The sequence below is a fragment of the Enoplosus armatus genome, chromosome 17 (genome assembly GCF_043641665.1).
Source record: "Enoplosus armatus isolate fEnoArm2 chromosome 17, fEnoArm2.hap1, whole genome shotgun sequence".
In the NCBI taxonomy this organism is placed as follows: Eukaryota; Metazoa; Chordata; class Actinopteri; order Centrarchiformes; family Enoplosidae; genus Enoplosus; species Enoplosus armatus.
In genome coordinates, this window is record NC_092196.1 from 3,671,382 (window position 1) to 3,688,323 (window position 16,942).

Consider the following 16,942-nt stretch of genomic DNA (forward strand, 5'->3'; position numbering starts at 1 on the left):
TTATTTGTACTTGTCATTGTCAGCTCAGTGGATTGATTTAATAAAGGTGTAGATGTTTTAGGAGGAGATGTTTTCGATAATTGTAAGGATGCGCTGCTGGATGAAATCGCGCTTTCAGAAGTGCATTGCCTTATCATTCTTACTGTCTGTGAAGCAGTTATTTGTCAAACATTTGGGAAAGTGAAAGGGATACAAGGCTCCTTTCACTTTCCTCTTAGGAGATCAATAAGGTTCCCTCCCCCCGCCCTCCCTCACTTCCTGATGCTCACACAATGACTCACCAGCCTCTGGTTTTAAAGCTATGGCATTTAACAAACACACGAGTGCCTGAATTCAAGTATTCCTTCAGTGAAACGGTTTCAATGCAATTTTTGTTTTTTAAATCAATGCAATTCCTAAGGGAACCCTTGTAACATTTCTTGTTCAACTGTCTTCTGTGTGTGTGTGTGTGTGTGTGTGTGTGTGTGTGTGTGTGTGTGTGTGTGTGTGTGTGTGTGTGTGTGTGTGTGTGTGTGTGTGTGTGTGTGTGTGTGTGTGTGTGTGTGTGTGTGAATAAGAATGTACCACAGTCGCTCTGTTAGTTACTGTTAATATGGCCAGGATGAGTGTGTCTTGTGCAGTGATGTAGTGGCAAAACAAAAACAGAAAGTCAGCTATTAACTCTCATCGCTGTAACACACAGAATGTACAAGAGCTGTGTAGAGTCATTCCTGTTTTCAGCCCCTAAAGTGATCAAATATTCACAAACTAACACGAATAGACACATTGGCTAAAAAGTGTCTGGTTTTGTCGAGGTGGCGTTAACTTTGCACTACATCTCCGCTCATGTTTTCTACACTATATATAACTTTTATGATATCTGTCTCTTTTTTTCTTTTTTCTTTTTTTTTTAGAGAGAGATTAACTTTTTAATAACTTCAGACCACAGTGGCTTCTGTTTCTGTCTCAGGTTCAGCATTTAGCGGCTCATTTTCCCGACTGTTGACTGCCAGAGCAGCCATTTGTTTTGTATGATCCCTCAGCCACAAGGCACGCGTCTCAGTTTTTTGTAAAAGGCGATTTCTACAGCTGCAGCAATGTACACCAACAACTTCTCTACATCTTTCCACACAAGGCTTTTTCTTTTTAACAGTTTCTACGTGTGGACGGCTCAAAAGATGCTGCTTGGTGTTGTTTCTTGCTTTTCCTTTCCTTTTGAATAACAGTATTACCACTGGATTTGTTTTCCACTGATCACAAACGGATCAATTCATGATCACAAGATGGTTTTCACACGTTTGCTGTCTTGACAAAAACAAAACAAAACCAGAACATAACCAGTTTGTCACAATCCTAAAGCTTATTGTGTTCATGTCACAATCACATGAAATCAAACATTTTAAAATCAATTTTGTCCTCTCCTGCCTTCTATACTTGATATATGTTTTTGTGAGTCTGTGTAGGGAATACTGTTATCTCTTCTTCTCATAATGTTGGCAGGTTTAAAGAGTTAAACGCATGATTTAATTCTCATTACTGTCTGTTGTTCTTCACTTCATGCCTCAGCCTGCCTGAAAAACATAAAGCCAGTCAAACCGACTCTGTGCCTCCGTCATACATTATAAATATGTGATGCAGTCAGTGTCCCTGGGCTTTCAACACTTTGAACAATGAGCCTCTCACAAAACAGCAGCAAAGCTAGCATTTAGCAGCAGGTTTACAATTTGCTTTGATTTAAGATTAACAGTCTCATTTGATTTTGGGATGCATTCTCATTGTTTCTTTCTGTGTAACTTCTACTGTTTTTACTCGTTTCTGACAAATTCGTTGGGTATTGTAGTTTTACGTATGATATCCCATATTTACTGATTTTACACTCCAAACGATGCTTATTATTGCTGTGTTTTGTGTTTTCATTCTGAAATATATTTAAATGTCACTCAGACTTTGTGAAGAAGGCCTTTTTTTTTTCTTTTTCTTTTTTTTTTACAGATGGTGATGGTGTGCTATGTGAAATAAAATACTTACTGACCCTACAGTGCATCTGCATCTGGTCTGTTCTTTATCAGTGAATTTGTGAATTGGTCACATAACAAAAAACGGTTGTTGTCATGTGAGAACATGGCTCGCTGCAGGAAACTGTCAGTTAAAACAAAACCCCAATGGTGCTTAAGATGGATTTGTTTTAAGCTATCACTTGAGTCAGGCCGGAGTCAGTTGTATTCATTGGACACACAGGAGAGTCATGTGAGAGTTTTAAAAAGTACTTTTGTTCGTCCCTGCTGCATGGAAGACCATCTCAGCCAGGAAAGACACAATTAAACTGATGAAAAGTTAGCCATTGTAAAAATAAGAAATGCACATACTAAGTCAAATTTTGACAAGTCAAAGTGTCATCATTTTGAATTACTATCATAATTTTAACTTTTGATGTCATAATTTTGGTGTATTATGTTGTACATTTTTCTTTTAATTTTGACTTGCTGTCGGATCGTTTAGACTTTTCATCTTCGTATGTCCACATTTAGACTTATGAGCTTTTTTAGACTTATTATGTCTGCATTCATTAGTGTATTTAGCCATGACATTAGCCATAATTTTGGTAATACAGATGGACAGTGGAGAACCTCTTGCTGATTTACCTAATTTCAACAACAGCTGTGCCTCACGACAGCAGATAACTTCTAACTTTTGGTAGCCACCTTTCAGGCCAGCACAGGATGACAGGTGGACAAGGTAAACACGCTTTTTTGATATATATATATATATTGCTTGAAACATTTTAAGTCTTCGAACCACCACAACTCAGTGACAGGAGACTTTAAAGTATTCCATATTATAGAATAGGTAGATCAGAGTGTGGGCAATGTGGTCAAGCTGGCAGAGTGAGATTCACTTTCCACAACAAAAGTTGCCCATGAAAGCCTGACTTGAAGAATTAAATCTTGAAATCTTAATTCCACCCGAGCAATATATCAAATTGCGTCGGGCTCGACATCCGGTTTTCAAAATAAAGGTTTTAACACAGGGTCGCTATATACAAAATACACACATGGCAATGAGATGAATTGGATTTAATGCACGGGAAGCATAAAACCCTCTGTCCCTAAAACCCTGTAGAGGAAACGGAGGGTATTGCTTTAGGGAATTTCCAAAATAAAAGTCTCAGGCTTGTACCTTGAAATAGGCCCAGTTATATGTTCTAGTCCAGGAAAACATTGACCCTAACCACTAGGTCAAGCTTTACAATGCTCACGTGGCTATCTTACATATCTGGGGTGGACACCGGCAGCCATATCCGCCACACGCCGGAGCCTGATTGGTGTTTGGTTAATCATTGAGCGCTGCGTGAACACACAGAGAGTGCACAGAGAGTCAGGCAGCAACTTTCCTGCTGCGGGGGGAGTGACTTTACCTCTTCTGCCGATTTATTCAGGCGCTTATCGGGACCCAGCCCCTCGTTTGGAAACTCCGGTGATGATATCACACATGAGGAGTGAGCGGGGTGATGAGGGGGGAGGGAGGGGGGGGGGGCAGGCATTTCTCGTTAAAAGCTGGAAAGTGAAAGTAAATATCGCCAGTAGAAGAATGAATGCAGCACCGGATCAGTGTGGACCAGCGCCCCCGACACCACAGCACGGCAGGCCCAGCAGCGCCTTCTCTCCTGTGAGACAGATGTAACAGCAGCCTGTTGACACTGAGGAGACTGAGGTAACGCCACGCTTCTGAATACTGCTGCTGCTTCAGGGCTGCAGTCATCTGCCATTGGCCTGGTAGCCAGCTGCGTATTGGGGAGGGGGGGGGGGGGTGGGGGGGTCGGTAGTGTTGTAAAAGGGGGGCGTAGGCTGTACTGGACTGGACTGCATGAGTACCTGGGTGACAGAAACCTTGGGGGAAAACAAGAAAAAAGTAGTCCGCGAGAGAGGACGTTGCGCGCATGGAGAGGGAGGGAGGGAGGAGGGGGGGGGGGGCAGCTCGCGTTGTGACTCGGTCCGGGTCTCACCGTCAGGCCCAGCCAGCCGCCTGATCGCGGCTCTGTCTGCTGCTTATGTTTTATTGTTTTTTTTAATATATATATATATATATATATATATATATATATATATATATATATATATTTCCTTTACTTCCACCCCTCCTAAAAATCGAACACGACCCATGTGATGGATGCTCTGTGGTAAGTTTCCACTTCAAAAATTTTTACTTTTGAAATTTGACATTTTGCACCGAGTTCCTCTCAGAAATGTGTGAGCACGAGAACAGCTCACTCCAACACAGGTTGAATGGAAATATCTTTGACACTAGTCTGGGTGATCTTCGTGTTGAAAGAATCCTCCAATCTTCATTTCTTTTTCTCTCTCTAATGAATTTCAGTTGTAAATGTGTGTGTTTTACTTTGAAGCCGTACACTTGTGTATGCCGCCAAGTTCCCTCTTCCAGCAGTTTCCCTGATGGCTACAGCAATCCTCTGCAATTTCAAATCAAATCGCCGTCGATTAATCTTTTTTTTTTGAGTTCGTTTTCATGCAAAAAAAAAAAAAAGTGAGGATTTGCTGCTTTTCTCTGTTTATATCAGTGTAAAACGATTAATCGAGACTATAATCGCCAAATGGTAATAATCGGTAAGGTAAGAGATTCAATTTTTTTTTGTTTTTTTAGATTGAGATTAATTCAATTTAACTCTCAAACAATGAATTCCACTCATTATTTAAACCTTTTTCCCTTTGGTGAGTTGCTAAGTCACAGATTTTCCAGAATAAAGCTGCATTTTGTTTGTTGTAATTTGAAGACAAGAGTATGAGAATGGAGTTGCAATATTTTGACTTTAAAAAAATGTAATATTTAAAATTTAAATTTATTTATTTTTTTTTTTTTATGAGCAACGTTGAGGAGTCGTGTCCATGAAATATAACGTGTCCACAGCTCTAGCTACACCATCAGTCTGCCTGCCGGGGTTTGGGAACCACTGATTTATTGCCATCTAAGTAAAAGTCGACCTGACAAACTATAGGCTATAGCCTATTGATTTCAGCACCAGGAGCTGTCCAAAGTGTGACCCTTGAAACAGCCTGGTGACGGTGTACAGTCAGTGAATTCATCTGAATTGAAATGCTCTTTATAGTTTTACTTTAAAGGTCCCGCATTATGCTCATTTCAGCTCTGTTTTTATTCTGGGATTCTGCTGGAGTAGCTTTGCATGATTCACAGTTCATAAAAGTCCGTATTTATCTTATGTTGGCCATTCATGCAGCCCCTCAGTTCACCGTCTGTCTGACAAACTGAACAACCTCCAAAAACTTGAAGAGTGGTCCTGAGCAGAGCGCTCCAGTCATAGTACGGTCTTACGTCATAGTAAATTGAATATCTGTTGGGTTTCGGACTGTTGGTCGGACAAAACAAGATGTCTGATTGTGCTCTGCGATATTGTGATGGGCCTTTTTCCACTGTTTTCTGATTGAAATTACTTTACTCCTCTAAAAAAAAATAAGACACCCCCGTTTTTCAAGTATAATTTTCCATTTCCATTCCATTCCACACACTTAAACTTTGCTGGCAACAAAAATAAAACTAAAGAGATTCTGAATATGTCAGCTATCTCAGAAGCAAACAAATGTTGGATGAAGTTTTTTTAATTTTTTTTTTTTTATCGTGAGCTGTGTTTTGCAGCCATTTTGTATGTGCAACATACACCATGTGTGTGTGTGTGTGTGTGTGTGTGTGTGTGTGTGTGTGTGTGTGGTATCCCTGCTGAGGTGAGCAGAGGTGGAGTGTGTCCTGTCATGTAACAACACGACGGCGCGGCACAGACACAGTAGCGGGCTGTGAAGCGGCCTCAGAGTTGCGGGGACAATGTGCTGGAATGTTACTTTCACTTTGTGAAAAGAGTGCGTGCACCCTCCCTTGTTTGTCTTCTGTGTGCCGTTGTTTTTGGCAGTGAATAATTCAAATGGTAAGTGCAGCTGTTTGATGAACAGGAAGGGCCTCTGTTTATCAGGCAACAAGTTAAGGTTAATGTTGGTGTGATACATGCCAAATGAAAACATACTGTATGTGTCCAACATGCAGCAAGACTTTTCCTCAGCTCTCTCTCGGTCTTCAAACTAGCGATTGAGACCATGAACTCATGAGGAAAATGTTCACTGAGGTAATAAATCAAGTGAGAAGTAGGGCCATTTTCTCATAGACTTCTACACAATCGGACTTCTTTTTGCAACCAGTGGAGTCGCCCCCTGCTGACCATTAGAAAGATTGAAGGCACTGCCCCATTGGTTTCACTTGTCCAACCCGGATGTTGGCGTTTGGTTTGACCACCGGAGATTTGGAAGCAAATGAGCTGCGACTCATTTTGCGTACAAATGCCGACTGATCATTTTATCGACATCTAGCAATGTTACACGAGTTCCCTCTCTCTCAAAGCACTAGATGATGTGTATTTACAGTGTACATACAGACAAACTCCAAAGATGAGAAACTAAATGGATTTCCTGTCATTGTCTGGGTCCACTTGTCCATTTAGGTCCAACGATAAATCATTTCTATGCTGATGAGAGTGGCCTCTTGCCCCATTGCACAGGGCGTTTGACCAGTGTGAAAATGATGTGAATCAAAGGCCTTTGCCATTTGTTGAAAGGCTTGGTTTCAACCCCCGCACTCTGCTTCTTCCTCCCCAGTGTCTGGATGGTCACGGAGGCAGAATGACATGGAGATACGAGACCCCCCTGATTCTCTTGGTAAGTGTCGCACACGCATGCCTTCCACTCCGGCTCTGACGTGAGCGCTTGGAGTTATAATCCAAAATGATGAGATCCGGAGCAACAATGCACTTAATTCATTTGAAACACCATGAGCTGGTAGACTGCAGCGCTTAGTTTTCAGTGCTTGCATTACTTGACACAGTACAATATTATTGTTGTGTATATTTGACATGCTTTCTCCCAAACTATTTAAACACGGACCTCTAATGCTGCTGTTTGTCTGCTAGATGTTCCTGAGCATGATTGACCTGTCAGAGGAGGGCTGTAAGGACTACTTCAAGATGGAGAAATGGGTATATGTTCATCCTGTCTTTTATTCTGTGGTCCCTTAATTCATGTGTTTCTGGCAGTTAAGTGTCCTCAGGGGTTTCATCGGGGGCCTCTGCGCCAACATCGCATGTTTTTTTTTCTAGACATAGTGGCTTTAAAAAGTCTGAAAAGCGGCTTTATTGTCAACATGTATGAGAGTAGGTCATAATATATATTTTTTGTATTATATGTAGGCGTGTATGCCTACAGGTTTCTCCGTAGCCCAGAGCCATGTAGAATTATTATTCCAGGGTCGTATAAAGTCTTAAATTTCACTTCCTGAAACAGTTACGAGGACCCCTAAAACTAAGACCACTATTATGTGATCAGAACAATCATTAACTATTAAAACATTAGAGATTAACGAGTAATAATACCTTCTGTTGTCTCTGTTCCGCTTTCAAGGCAAGGAACCTGACGGAGACCATCTCCCTCGTAAGAACGAAGGATTCCAAGGTAAGCTATCGAGGCCGTGAGCAGAAATGATGCGTTGAGATGTAAATGTATGTGAATGTGAATATTGTGGAATTGCATTTGACGTTGAAGCGGACACGTGTGCTCTTCCCAATGCAGGATGTAATGGAATGCACTGTAGAGCGAGAGTGCCTCCAGGGAAGAGAAATATGCCACTGGCTCCCTCAGTGCTTCGACAGACCAGTGAGTGAACCGTACCAACTTCGTTTCTTTCTTCATTTTCTTCTAAGTTGGTGTTTGCTTTTGTATTTCTCGCCGAACCAGTGAATTGTTGCATCTGATGAACCGTTTTTTTTTTCCATCGCAGAAAGTAAAACGAGTCACGAAGAGCGAAAAGTGCGAAGGGGAAACTTCTCAGAAAGTCCATTTCTATCATTTCCTGTGCTTGACGGCCAAAGCGTTCAGCCACACCCCCGAAGGTATCACTCATACAGACGGTCTACCACAATCAGTGGTGGCCGGTTTATCTGGGTGGGGCTTACATTGCCAAAGCTGAATACTAAATCTGCCTGTTAAATTTTTTTTTAAAAATCATTATTTTCTTGTCTTCCTTTTCTTGCATCACAGGCTGTGAATACGGTGAGTATCGGCATGGGTGGTGTGTGTGTGTGTGTGTGTGTGTGTGTGTGTGTGTGTGTGTGTGATGCACATGTTGGAAAAGTGCGTGGGGGTGTGTGCGGGGGTGGTACGAGTGTCTGTACATGCGGTTGTTGTGTCTTCCGCCGAAACACACATTCAGTTTTTGTTGTTTGACTTTACAATTCAGTGCCTTCACATTGATCTGCTCTTTTTCTTTAGAGACCGTGTGCGAGCTCTATTCAGAAAAGCCATCTACTAGTAGGTCACAACTTTTTATTTACAAGTGCTTAACTGGCGCATGTTCATGCTGCGCATTTGAAGTCCCAGCAATGCTGCTGACTGCAGTGCACCTCCCCACCCAGTTACATGTTCCTAATGTACAGAGAACTCAGAGAACCATGGATACATATGTGACCTGTGGTTATTATTGCTTCGGACCACATTATCTTCTTTGGTTTCCATACATTTTGACCATCGTCATTGTTGCCTGCTTAGTCTTTGTTTTGAATGTTTAATTAACTATTAATTCTTAATTATTTGGGGGAATGTATACTGTTTTTAGTGCGACTTTAAATGTTGCACTTGAAGGTACAGGAAAATTGTAGCCTGGCACCGCCAGACCTGCAAATTGGTCTGGAAGCTTAGTTCAATTTCGATTTCCAGCGGGCGTTATCAGGAGGCGCAGACCAAAATGCCTCTGGACGCTACAACCAATCAGAGCAAGGACGCATGTAACGTTGCGGTAGGCTGCTAGCCTAGGTAGCTAGTTCCAACATCCAGTTCACATGGCGTCTAGTTCAACATGATACACAGGCGTTTGGCATGTCATGATTTAGAAGGCAACACTCTCCATCTGTACGTGACGTGAACTACCCAGTCGAGTTCGTTTAATACCAACGCGATAGCAGATTCAGAGCGTTTCACACCAGCGGCAGCCATCTTGGTTGTTTACAAAAACGCCTCAGCGCTTAAACCCGCGCCAGATTAGATAAACTGTTGTGGTTGGCCCGACAAATAAAACATGAGCTTGCAGATTGCAGGCTAGGAAACTTTATTTAGAATTGTACTTCGTCCATATCTGTATGTAGGTATTCATGTGAGGAATAGTGCCAACAATTCAAACTTAAACTCTAAAATAATAACTAAGAGTCTACAGCCATGCTAGCAACTCTGTGAGGCTGTACTTAGGCAGAGAGTTGCTCTAAGCCAAGTGCTAACATGCTCACCATGACAATGCTATCACGCTGATGTTGAACAGGTATGATGTTTGCCATGTTCACCATCTCAGTTTAGCGTGCTAGCATGCTCTTATTTGCTAATTAAGCACAAAGTACAGCTGAGGCTGATGGGAATGTCATTATGTTTGCGGGTATAAACCAAAATATTTGCCAAATTGAAATTTTCACCTAATAACGGCGCTCTAGGAAAAGTTAAGGGATCGGCAAACTGATTACAATTCAATCCAAGAGGAGGCACGAATGGCAGCACCACATCTATAGCAATCCATTCAGTAGCTGTTGAGATAGTTCACTTAAAACCACAAATGTCACCCTTGTGTTATCACAAGAGGAAAGGCCAGGAGCTCACCAAAGTCATCGGGCTTCTGGGACCAAGAACATCTGTACGAATATCTGTACGAAATTGAATGGCCTAGAGCCACGCCGCTAGCATCCAGGCGCCAGGGCGGTTTCAATTACACGCAAAACAAATTGGGTAGAAACAACAAAGCCACGTAGCGTAGCCTGCTATCATATACTCCCACGACAGAGCAGCTAAATGTTCATGTTTATAACATAACAGTCCTGGCATTTTCCAGCATTTGACAAAAGTTAGCATGTCAGCATTCAACACTCTTCATTAGCCTAATGGCTGTCAGTCAGACATCAGAGGAGCCACCCAGGTGATGAAACGCCGCCTAACTGATCGCAAAGTGAGTGTAGAAACCAGGAAATGAAGATTTTATTTGAAGTAAGATAACTTTTCCAAAAATGTCCAAAAGCTGATGGCATTAAAACATATGTACGATTTTTGAGTTTCCTGTACCTTTTTTTTTTTTAAATACTGCTTTTAATTTGACCAAGTCTACTAATGTTACTAATTCCATCAGTATTTCTGCTTCTTCCTCTTAGTGATGTGCCAAAACTTGTATTACTCTTATATATAGATATTTTAGTACTGACTGACTGACTGCCTGCCGTTATAGATCAAACAGCAAAATTACCACCAACATCAACAACACTGCCAGAGACAACAACACTGTCAGAGACAACAACACTGCCAGAGACAACAACACTGCCAGAGACAACAACAGCAACAACAGCAGCAACAGTCATACAGAGCACAGTTAGCGGAGGCAATGGTAAGCTACGTGAATGGCACTTGACTAAGATGATCGCTGCTCATGCCATTCAAAATGCTTATTTATGTTTGTTTTTTTTAAATTAAAATCACATACTATCAAACATAGTTTCGGTCAACGGTTTAACTAACATTCTAAATCGGCGCTTAAAGGACATTAAGTTGCAGGGGACCATGATAATAGTTTTACCAGCATTTGGGACCGTCTGATAAAGCATGTTTCTGCTTGACGAGAGAAACGTGATGGAAAACACTCCAGATAAGGCATGAATCTTACGTCCGTGCAGCTCTGTCTAACGTTTTGGTTTTTACAAGAGAAAAGGCGTGAAGGATGAGGACTAACTGGCTGGTTTGGCAAAATACACGCCTGGTTAACTTTCCCACCACCAATAAAGAAAGATCAGTCACTTCCCTAAAGCTGCTCTGTGAAACGAGGCTGTACAAGAATATGCTTAATGCTACATTAATAGTTAATACGCTGGTAAAACAAACACTAACCATGGTAAACTGATGTCAATCAGACCTTGAATAAGATGGATAACAATTACATTCATTTGCGCACTATTGTATGTGCATGTCCTGCTGTGAGCATTCTGAAATAATACTGAGGAGATCTCAAACAAGGTTGACATGATTTTTATATAGGCCAGAATGAAGTTATGTAACATGTTGGCAGTGTTTTTAACACTGGAAGAAATACGTGAACAGTAATGTGCTTGTCTTACGTTGTAAGTTTGCAATTGTACTGATATAACTTCTTTCTTTTTCTTTTTTTTTCCATCTTTCCAAAGGGCAAATATTGAACATCAAGGATGAAACAAGTAAGCTTTTCCCCTTAACTAAAATTTGGATATTTGGGCCCCTCATTTGTTTTCTCGTGGCGCTGTTTGCTAAATGTGAAAAGCATGCAATGAAGATAGATTCAATCTTATATTCTTTCGAAGGTCAGCAGGCTAAGCTAGCTAACCTTGTTTGCCTTGATAGCTTCAGACAAGTATCTAGGTTGTACTTGTGAAATCAGCCGGGCTAAAACTAACGTACGTTACTTTGCACATGTTGTATATTTATTTGCATACATTCTTTTTAATTTACTTCCACCAACATTTTCCTATACTGCCTATACTCTGGAAATGGAAATATTATTTTTACCTGTCTAGTTCCTTCTCCCGACATTTACTGTGCTCACTGTTTTGGATTCAGCTCGCCTAGTAGTAGTAGTAGTGTAGTGGTGGCTTTGTTGTGGGGTAACATTAATGCAAGTTGTCTCTGATCTCTCCTTAACCAGACACCTTTACCCTGACGACATTATTTAAGGTGTCTGTGATCCTCAACGTGCTCTTGCCGCTGGCTGTTTACCTGTGGATGCGCCACCAGAGGAGGCGGGAGTGGAGACCACAGGTGAGCGTGTTTGTGGTTTGGTTGTAACTGCTCGTGTAGACGACTACCAGTTTAACAGCCTGTCGCTTAAGAGGTGCAGGCCCAAGAGCATGTCGGCAGCGAGTGTTATCAGCATAATCAAGGACATAGAGCGCTGCAGGGATGAAGTATTTTTGTAGGCCAACCCGGAAGTTAGCATTGCCCTGGTTCCCTCGACTAAAAGCCAGTGGGATTGGATTTTGGATTATTGCAGAAAATAACCTCTGTGGTAGTAGTAGTAGTAGTAACAGACTTGTTAGCAACCACCTTTTTTAAGAAAGTCTGAGCACAAAACAGTAGAATGCTGCTTTTCAGCCAGCTAGTTCCAACATGCAATTCACATGTATGTGACGTGAACTACCGTCCACATTGTTGAATGCTGATAACGGTAGCGGATTCAGACCATTCCACATCAGCGGCAGGGCAGAGCAAATAAAACTCGCAGATTCATCTGGTTCCCAGGCTAGGAACAAATGGCGGTCTACACAGAGCAGCATCAAAACAATTGTAGGTGTCATTTCGTTTTCAGAATGTAGTCTATGTGCCGAACGCGCTCCTGTTATTTATAGTCCAGGACTTCCTACAATTGTGCTACTTTAGCCATGCTATTCTAATTGAGCCACTCTGAAGGACGGATCCTGGAACATTCAGGATGATATATCTAAATGTGTGGGGGGGGGTGAAACTATCTGGTTAACTATTATAACCAGCTCTGTCGCCAGGCCAGGTCAAAACCATGTTGAACTCACATTAATTGTGATGGATTATTAACAGACAGGGAAGGAAGAGAAAAAAAAATCTGAGCACCATCATTTAAGCAAAGATTAAAAAAGACAAATAGATTTTTGTACCCATCTTGCAATGGCTGTCTTGAAGGAGGGAAATTCAGCCAAACATTGTGGTAGGCAAGATGGTAATACACACAAACTGTGGCTAGACATGGAGTTAATGTTGTGTTTGTTTACTGGAGCAGAAAAGTACATCTGTCAACTGTGTGTGTCGGGCTGAAGTGGTCCAAGATGTTGAAGTAACACACTAAGTAACTCTGAGACTGAATGGTCACATTTATTTTTACTGATAAGAACATAGAAAGCAATCTGTCAAAGCCTTTATATTCCTTCCTTTAAGGTTCAAGGAACTTGACTTGATGTGTACGTTCAACACTGATCTCTCTTTCAGGCATCTGCAAATGGGAAAGACGCAGAGACCTTGAATTTAATGAAGGTAAATATGAGTATGAGTGCGTAATATGTAAAATCCTGTGTGAGGACTTTCAAACAAGGCTTTTGGTCCAATAATTCCAGAAGAAAGATGTGTGGGTCTGTAGCTGCTAGGGGCCACATATCTCTGTTATCTTTTATGAGCTTGTTTGCTTTGTTTAAACGCAGGGTTTGATGAGAGCGCCGATTGTGCAGTGCAGTATATTTGCAGCTAGAAATCCAGGAGTAAAAATAGGCTACCGTTGGATCTGAATCTCAGTGGGTTTGACACCAAGAGTGGCCCTTTCACATTACATTGCGTCATTTAGTGTTAAGAATCTAATAATAATAATAATGATGCATTGCTGTTTGCATGTCCTGCTAACTGCATTAAAGTGAAGCTCACGGATACCCCCCCCCCCCAAAAAATAAAATTCCCTCCCAGTTACTGTCGATGTTTTTATACCTGCTGGATGGACTGGAACAAGACGTGGTACAAACTTTGCCGCTTCCCGGACGAGCCAAGCGAGCTCCCGTGGGTTTCGATGTACGAGCGACGTGCGACCAGCAAGTTTCTGGTGGCAACCGTTCAGTGCTAATTAGCATAGGTCAGCATGCTAACACGCGACGCTGCGACGACAAAGATGGTGAAAACATTACTTTGCGACATTGTCATTGTTACGTCAATGTTAGCGTGCTGATGTTAGCATTTAGCTCAAATCACCGCTGTGCCCAAGTACAGCCTAACAGGGCTGGCTGTAGACTCTTATACTGTGTCACAATTAGGATACTCCCGTAAGTACACTTCCAGGTAGTACACTGTGTACACCATGTACTTACTTGCGCAGTGCGTGAATTTCAACATGGTAGTGTTGTCTCAACCATGGCCACTGTGCACTTGGCGGAAATGACGATCGCAACATTTGACCTCTTCTTCTTCTTCTTCCACCTGCTAAAAAAAACAAATCCGCGTGAATGAACATGCTTTTTCTTTTGCTCCCTCCCCTTCTGCTACTTAGTCAAGATGGCGGCAATTGAGGGTGAGAAGTGTCCAGTATTCCACACTCCACACACCATTCTCGTAGTACTTGCAGTGCGCTGCATATTGCCATAATTGTCAGCGTGAACGCACTTATGCACTCAAAATAGCACGTTTGCAAGTACAGAAGAACGCGAATCGAGGCTCAGCATTAGTCTTGAATGATGGACACTCATCTCTGCCTCTTTGTCACACAGCCCCCCGAGCCTCTCTCCGTCGTGACGTGTTCAGACGATGTAATTGGGAACGACTGCGCTGCTGGAGACGGAACGCTCCAACGGAGGGACCCCACTCACGACGCAGGACTGAATTAACTTTGCAAGCCCACATTAGGGAGGATTTTGACTCTAAGGTGAAGTTCCGCTGCAGACAGAGGAGGAGGAGGAGGAGGATTGGCGGTTTGACGAGCGATGGGACTGAGCTGCTCCGGTTTCTCCTGTGACGAGTTTGTCTCTCTCCCATGCTGGTTTTCACTGACCCGGAGCTGGACGGGGACAAACAGTGACACACTGGGACCGCTGAAGCCCAGATGTTGGCTCAGAGACGACAGAGAGGTCAATAGGGTAAAATACTTGCATGAAACATTTAATGTCGAACCCAAATGGTCTAATTGCTGTTATAATCACAAGACTGAAACTGCTACAGGCCTCATCATGAGCTTCAGGTAGTAAGAATAACACAGGCGTGTGTGTGTGTGGCTGTGTGTTTGTGGATACATTTGTAAAATAAGCCAGCTGTTAAGCCTAATACTACTGGAGCTGTGTTGTTGTATTGTGTATTATGTGACATATGTGGCATACAGCTGATATCTCCAACTAGGACAGGTTAAGTCCTGACTGGGGCTTCCATATTTCACAATATGGAAGGAGTGAATGTGCATGCGGTGTGTGTGTGTTTTAATACTCCACTGTACACACATTAGTAATAAAAAAAAGGAAAACAACTTTAGTATTTTAATTTAAAAAGAAGTGTGCCTGGAAAGAAAACTGCACATCTTTTGGAAGGAAAAGAAAATGCCCATGGCTTCTTTGGCTTTTTAAATCGCTGTTGTTTTTTTTCTGCTGATCAAATTTCTCCTCAGCGAGCCACGTGGAAGTTTGTGCCTTTTTAATGTGGGTTAGAAAAAATGCTGGCTGTAGGACGTCCGGTTTCCTTTCTGTTAAAGTCTGGCAGAGTGGCAGGTGAAGTTCTCTTATACCCCCCCCCCCCCCCCCCCCCCCCGTCAAACAAAAAAAAATATGGCGTATATTGTATTGGCAGCTCAGTTTACTTTGAATGTGAGGAAGATGCAGGTGAAATTCTAGTTATGCACAAAAGACATCAAAATGGAAATGCATCTAGAGACATTATATCTTTGACGGTAACAGAACGCCTATGAGCCCCAGGGAGTAAGCTAGCTCGATATACAAAGCCATCTCTAGTACTAAAATGTCAAAAGATATTTTAAAAAGGACCCCCTCCCCCCACACAAGCGTCACAAATAAAAGTATTTAATTCCAATATTGTAAAAATAGAGGATCCGCTAATGAATATCATATGTATAAATTATTATTATATTATATATATATATTCTTTGCACATGTTACAAATGTGAATGCAACACATACAATCTTATACAAATGATGTACACAACTGTCTTTTCTGCCTTCCAGGTGCATCTTATCAGCCCGTTGACACTTTACAATGACAGTTGAGGACGTAAAAAAATCCATTTAATGGTCATAAAGTAACAGCATTTCATTCTGTGCTCCCTCTCATTGTATCCGGAATAATGTCCTGCCCTCCATGTCTTGTGCTTTTTACAGTGTTTTTATATATATATTTTTTTTTGATTAAAAATAAAAATGTTTATTTATGGTGTTGCGCATTTATCATTTTGGCATATTTCAGAGATTAAAAAAAAATGGATTGTGCTCTATGATGTTGTGAATAGTAACCAGAGCATTTAAGCTATGCCTGGTCTGTTTGTACTATTTAACACCTGTGGTATTTTTGTAATGTATGTAATTTGTAAAAATGTGAAGAAATGTATACTTACTGAATCCTACTATGTGTAGAATTATGTGATTATAGCTACTTTCAAACTATCCTGATAGCACCCATTTATGGAAAAATGTACTCCAGTCCTCGTAGCTTACAGTATGTGGTGCTTCGGGGCCTTTCACGTCAGTGTACCCGGGTCACTGCTGTTGTTCTGCCTTTTTTGATACTTCCACTGGGGGGCACCAAAGTCTGAAATTTTAAAATTCTATACGTAATAGCTTTAAATTGGGCATAACGCATTACACTGCTTAACAAATAAAGTCATTCAGTTTTAACAGTACTTCATAACTTCCTTTATTAGGATAACTACAGTGCTGTTGTCCTTAATACAACAAATACTTCAGGAGACTTCTACAGACTTATACTATATTAACTGCCACAGCCACCTATGCTGAAAAGATAGTAGAATCAGAATCAGAAACACTTTATTGATCCCCTGGGGGGGAAGTTTTACAATACAGTTGAACAATTACATACATCTATATTTCATGAACCGTTATTCAAAATGAGCTTTACTTTTTTGGCCACTTGGGAGCAGTTGATTCAAGCTGGAAACACGCTTTCCATTAACATAGTTTGGGGTCAAACTGTGAATGTTCGATGTTCAGTCTCCTTTTCGCTCCGGTCTGGTCTCCTGAGGGAAATATCTTGTCTCTTTAGTGGCTAAATGCTCCGCCATGTTGACCTGCTAATTGCTAACTTTGTCTGTTTACTGATTGGTGCTGGGCAGGTAGTTGACAGTGGGTTCATCAGCTGTCTGCGTCCAGAAACTACACTGATGAGAGCCAAGG

The 16,942-nt window shown here is 41.6% G+C and overlaps 1 protein-coding gene across 2 annotated transcripts; it reads left to right on the top strand.

Moving 5' to 3' along the window:
• The first annotated feature begins 3,565 nt into the window (after positions 1-3,565).
• Positions 3,566-15,317, top strand: LOC139300456 (uncharacterized). Of its 2 annotated transcripts, XM_070923567.1 has the most exons (13): positions 3,566-3,690; positions 6,651-6,710; positions 6,962-7,027; positions 7,449-7,499; positions 7,617-7,700; positions 7,825-7,936; positions 8,085-8,096; positions 8,316-8,354; positions 10,300-10,455; positions 11,246-11,275; positions 11,740-11,852; positions 13,050-13,094; positions 14,306-15,317. In XM_070923567.1, the coding sequence occupies exons 2-13, from the start codon at positions 6,675-6,677 to the stop codon at positions 14,420-14,422; spliced, it is 861 nt and encodes a 286-aa protein (XP_070779668.1). In that variant the 5' UTR covers positions 3,566-3,690; positions 6,651-6,674; the 3' UTR covers positions 14,423-15,317. The 2 variants fall into 2 exon arrangements, with proteins under 2 accessions (XP_070779668.1, XP_070779669.1); XM_070923568.1 differs by lacking the exon at positions 10,300-10,455.
• Positions 15,318-16,942: the final 1,625 nt, after the last annotated feature.

Bases quoted from the DNA above. Each gene is read 5' to 3' on its own strand.
- LOC139300456 (XM_070923567.1), top strand. From the start codon at position 6,675: ATGACATGGAGATACGAGACCCCCCTGATTCTCTTG. The intron at 8,355-10,299 runs GTAGGTCACAAC...CTGCCGTTATAG, and splicing joins TTCAGAAAAGCCATCTACTA to ATCAAACAGCAAAATTACCA. The intron at 10,456-11,245 runs GTAAGCTACGTG...ATCTTTCCAAAG, and splicing joins CACAGTTAGCGGAGGCAATG to GGCAAATATTGAACATCAAG.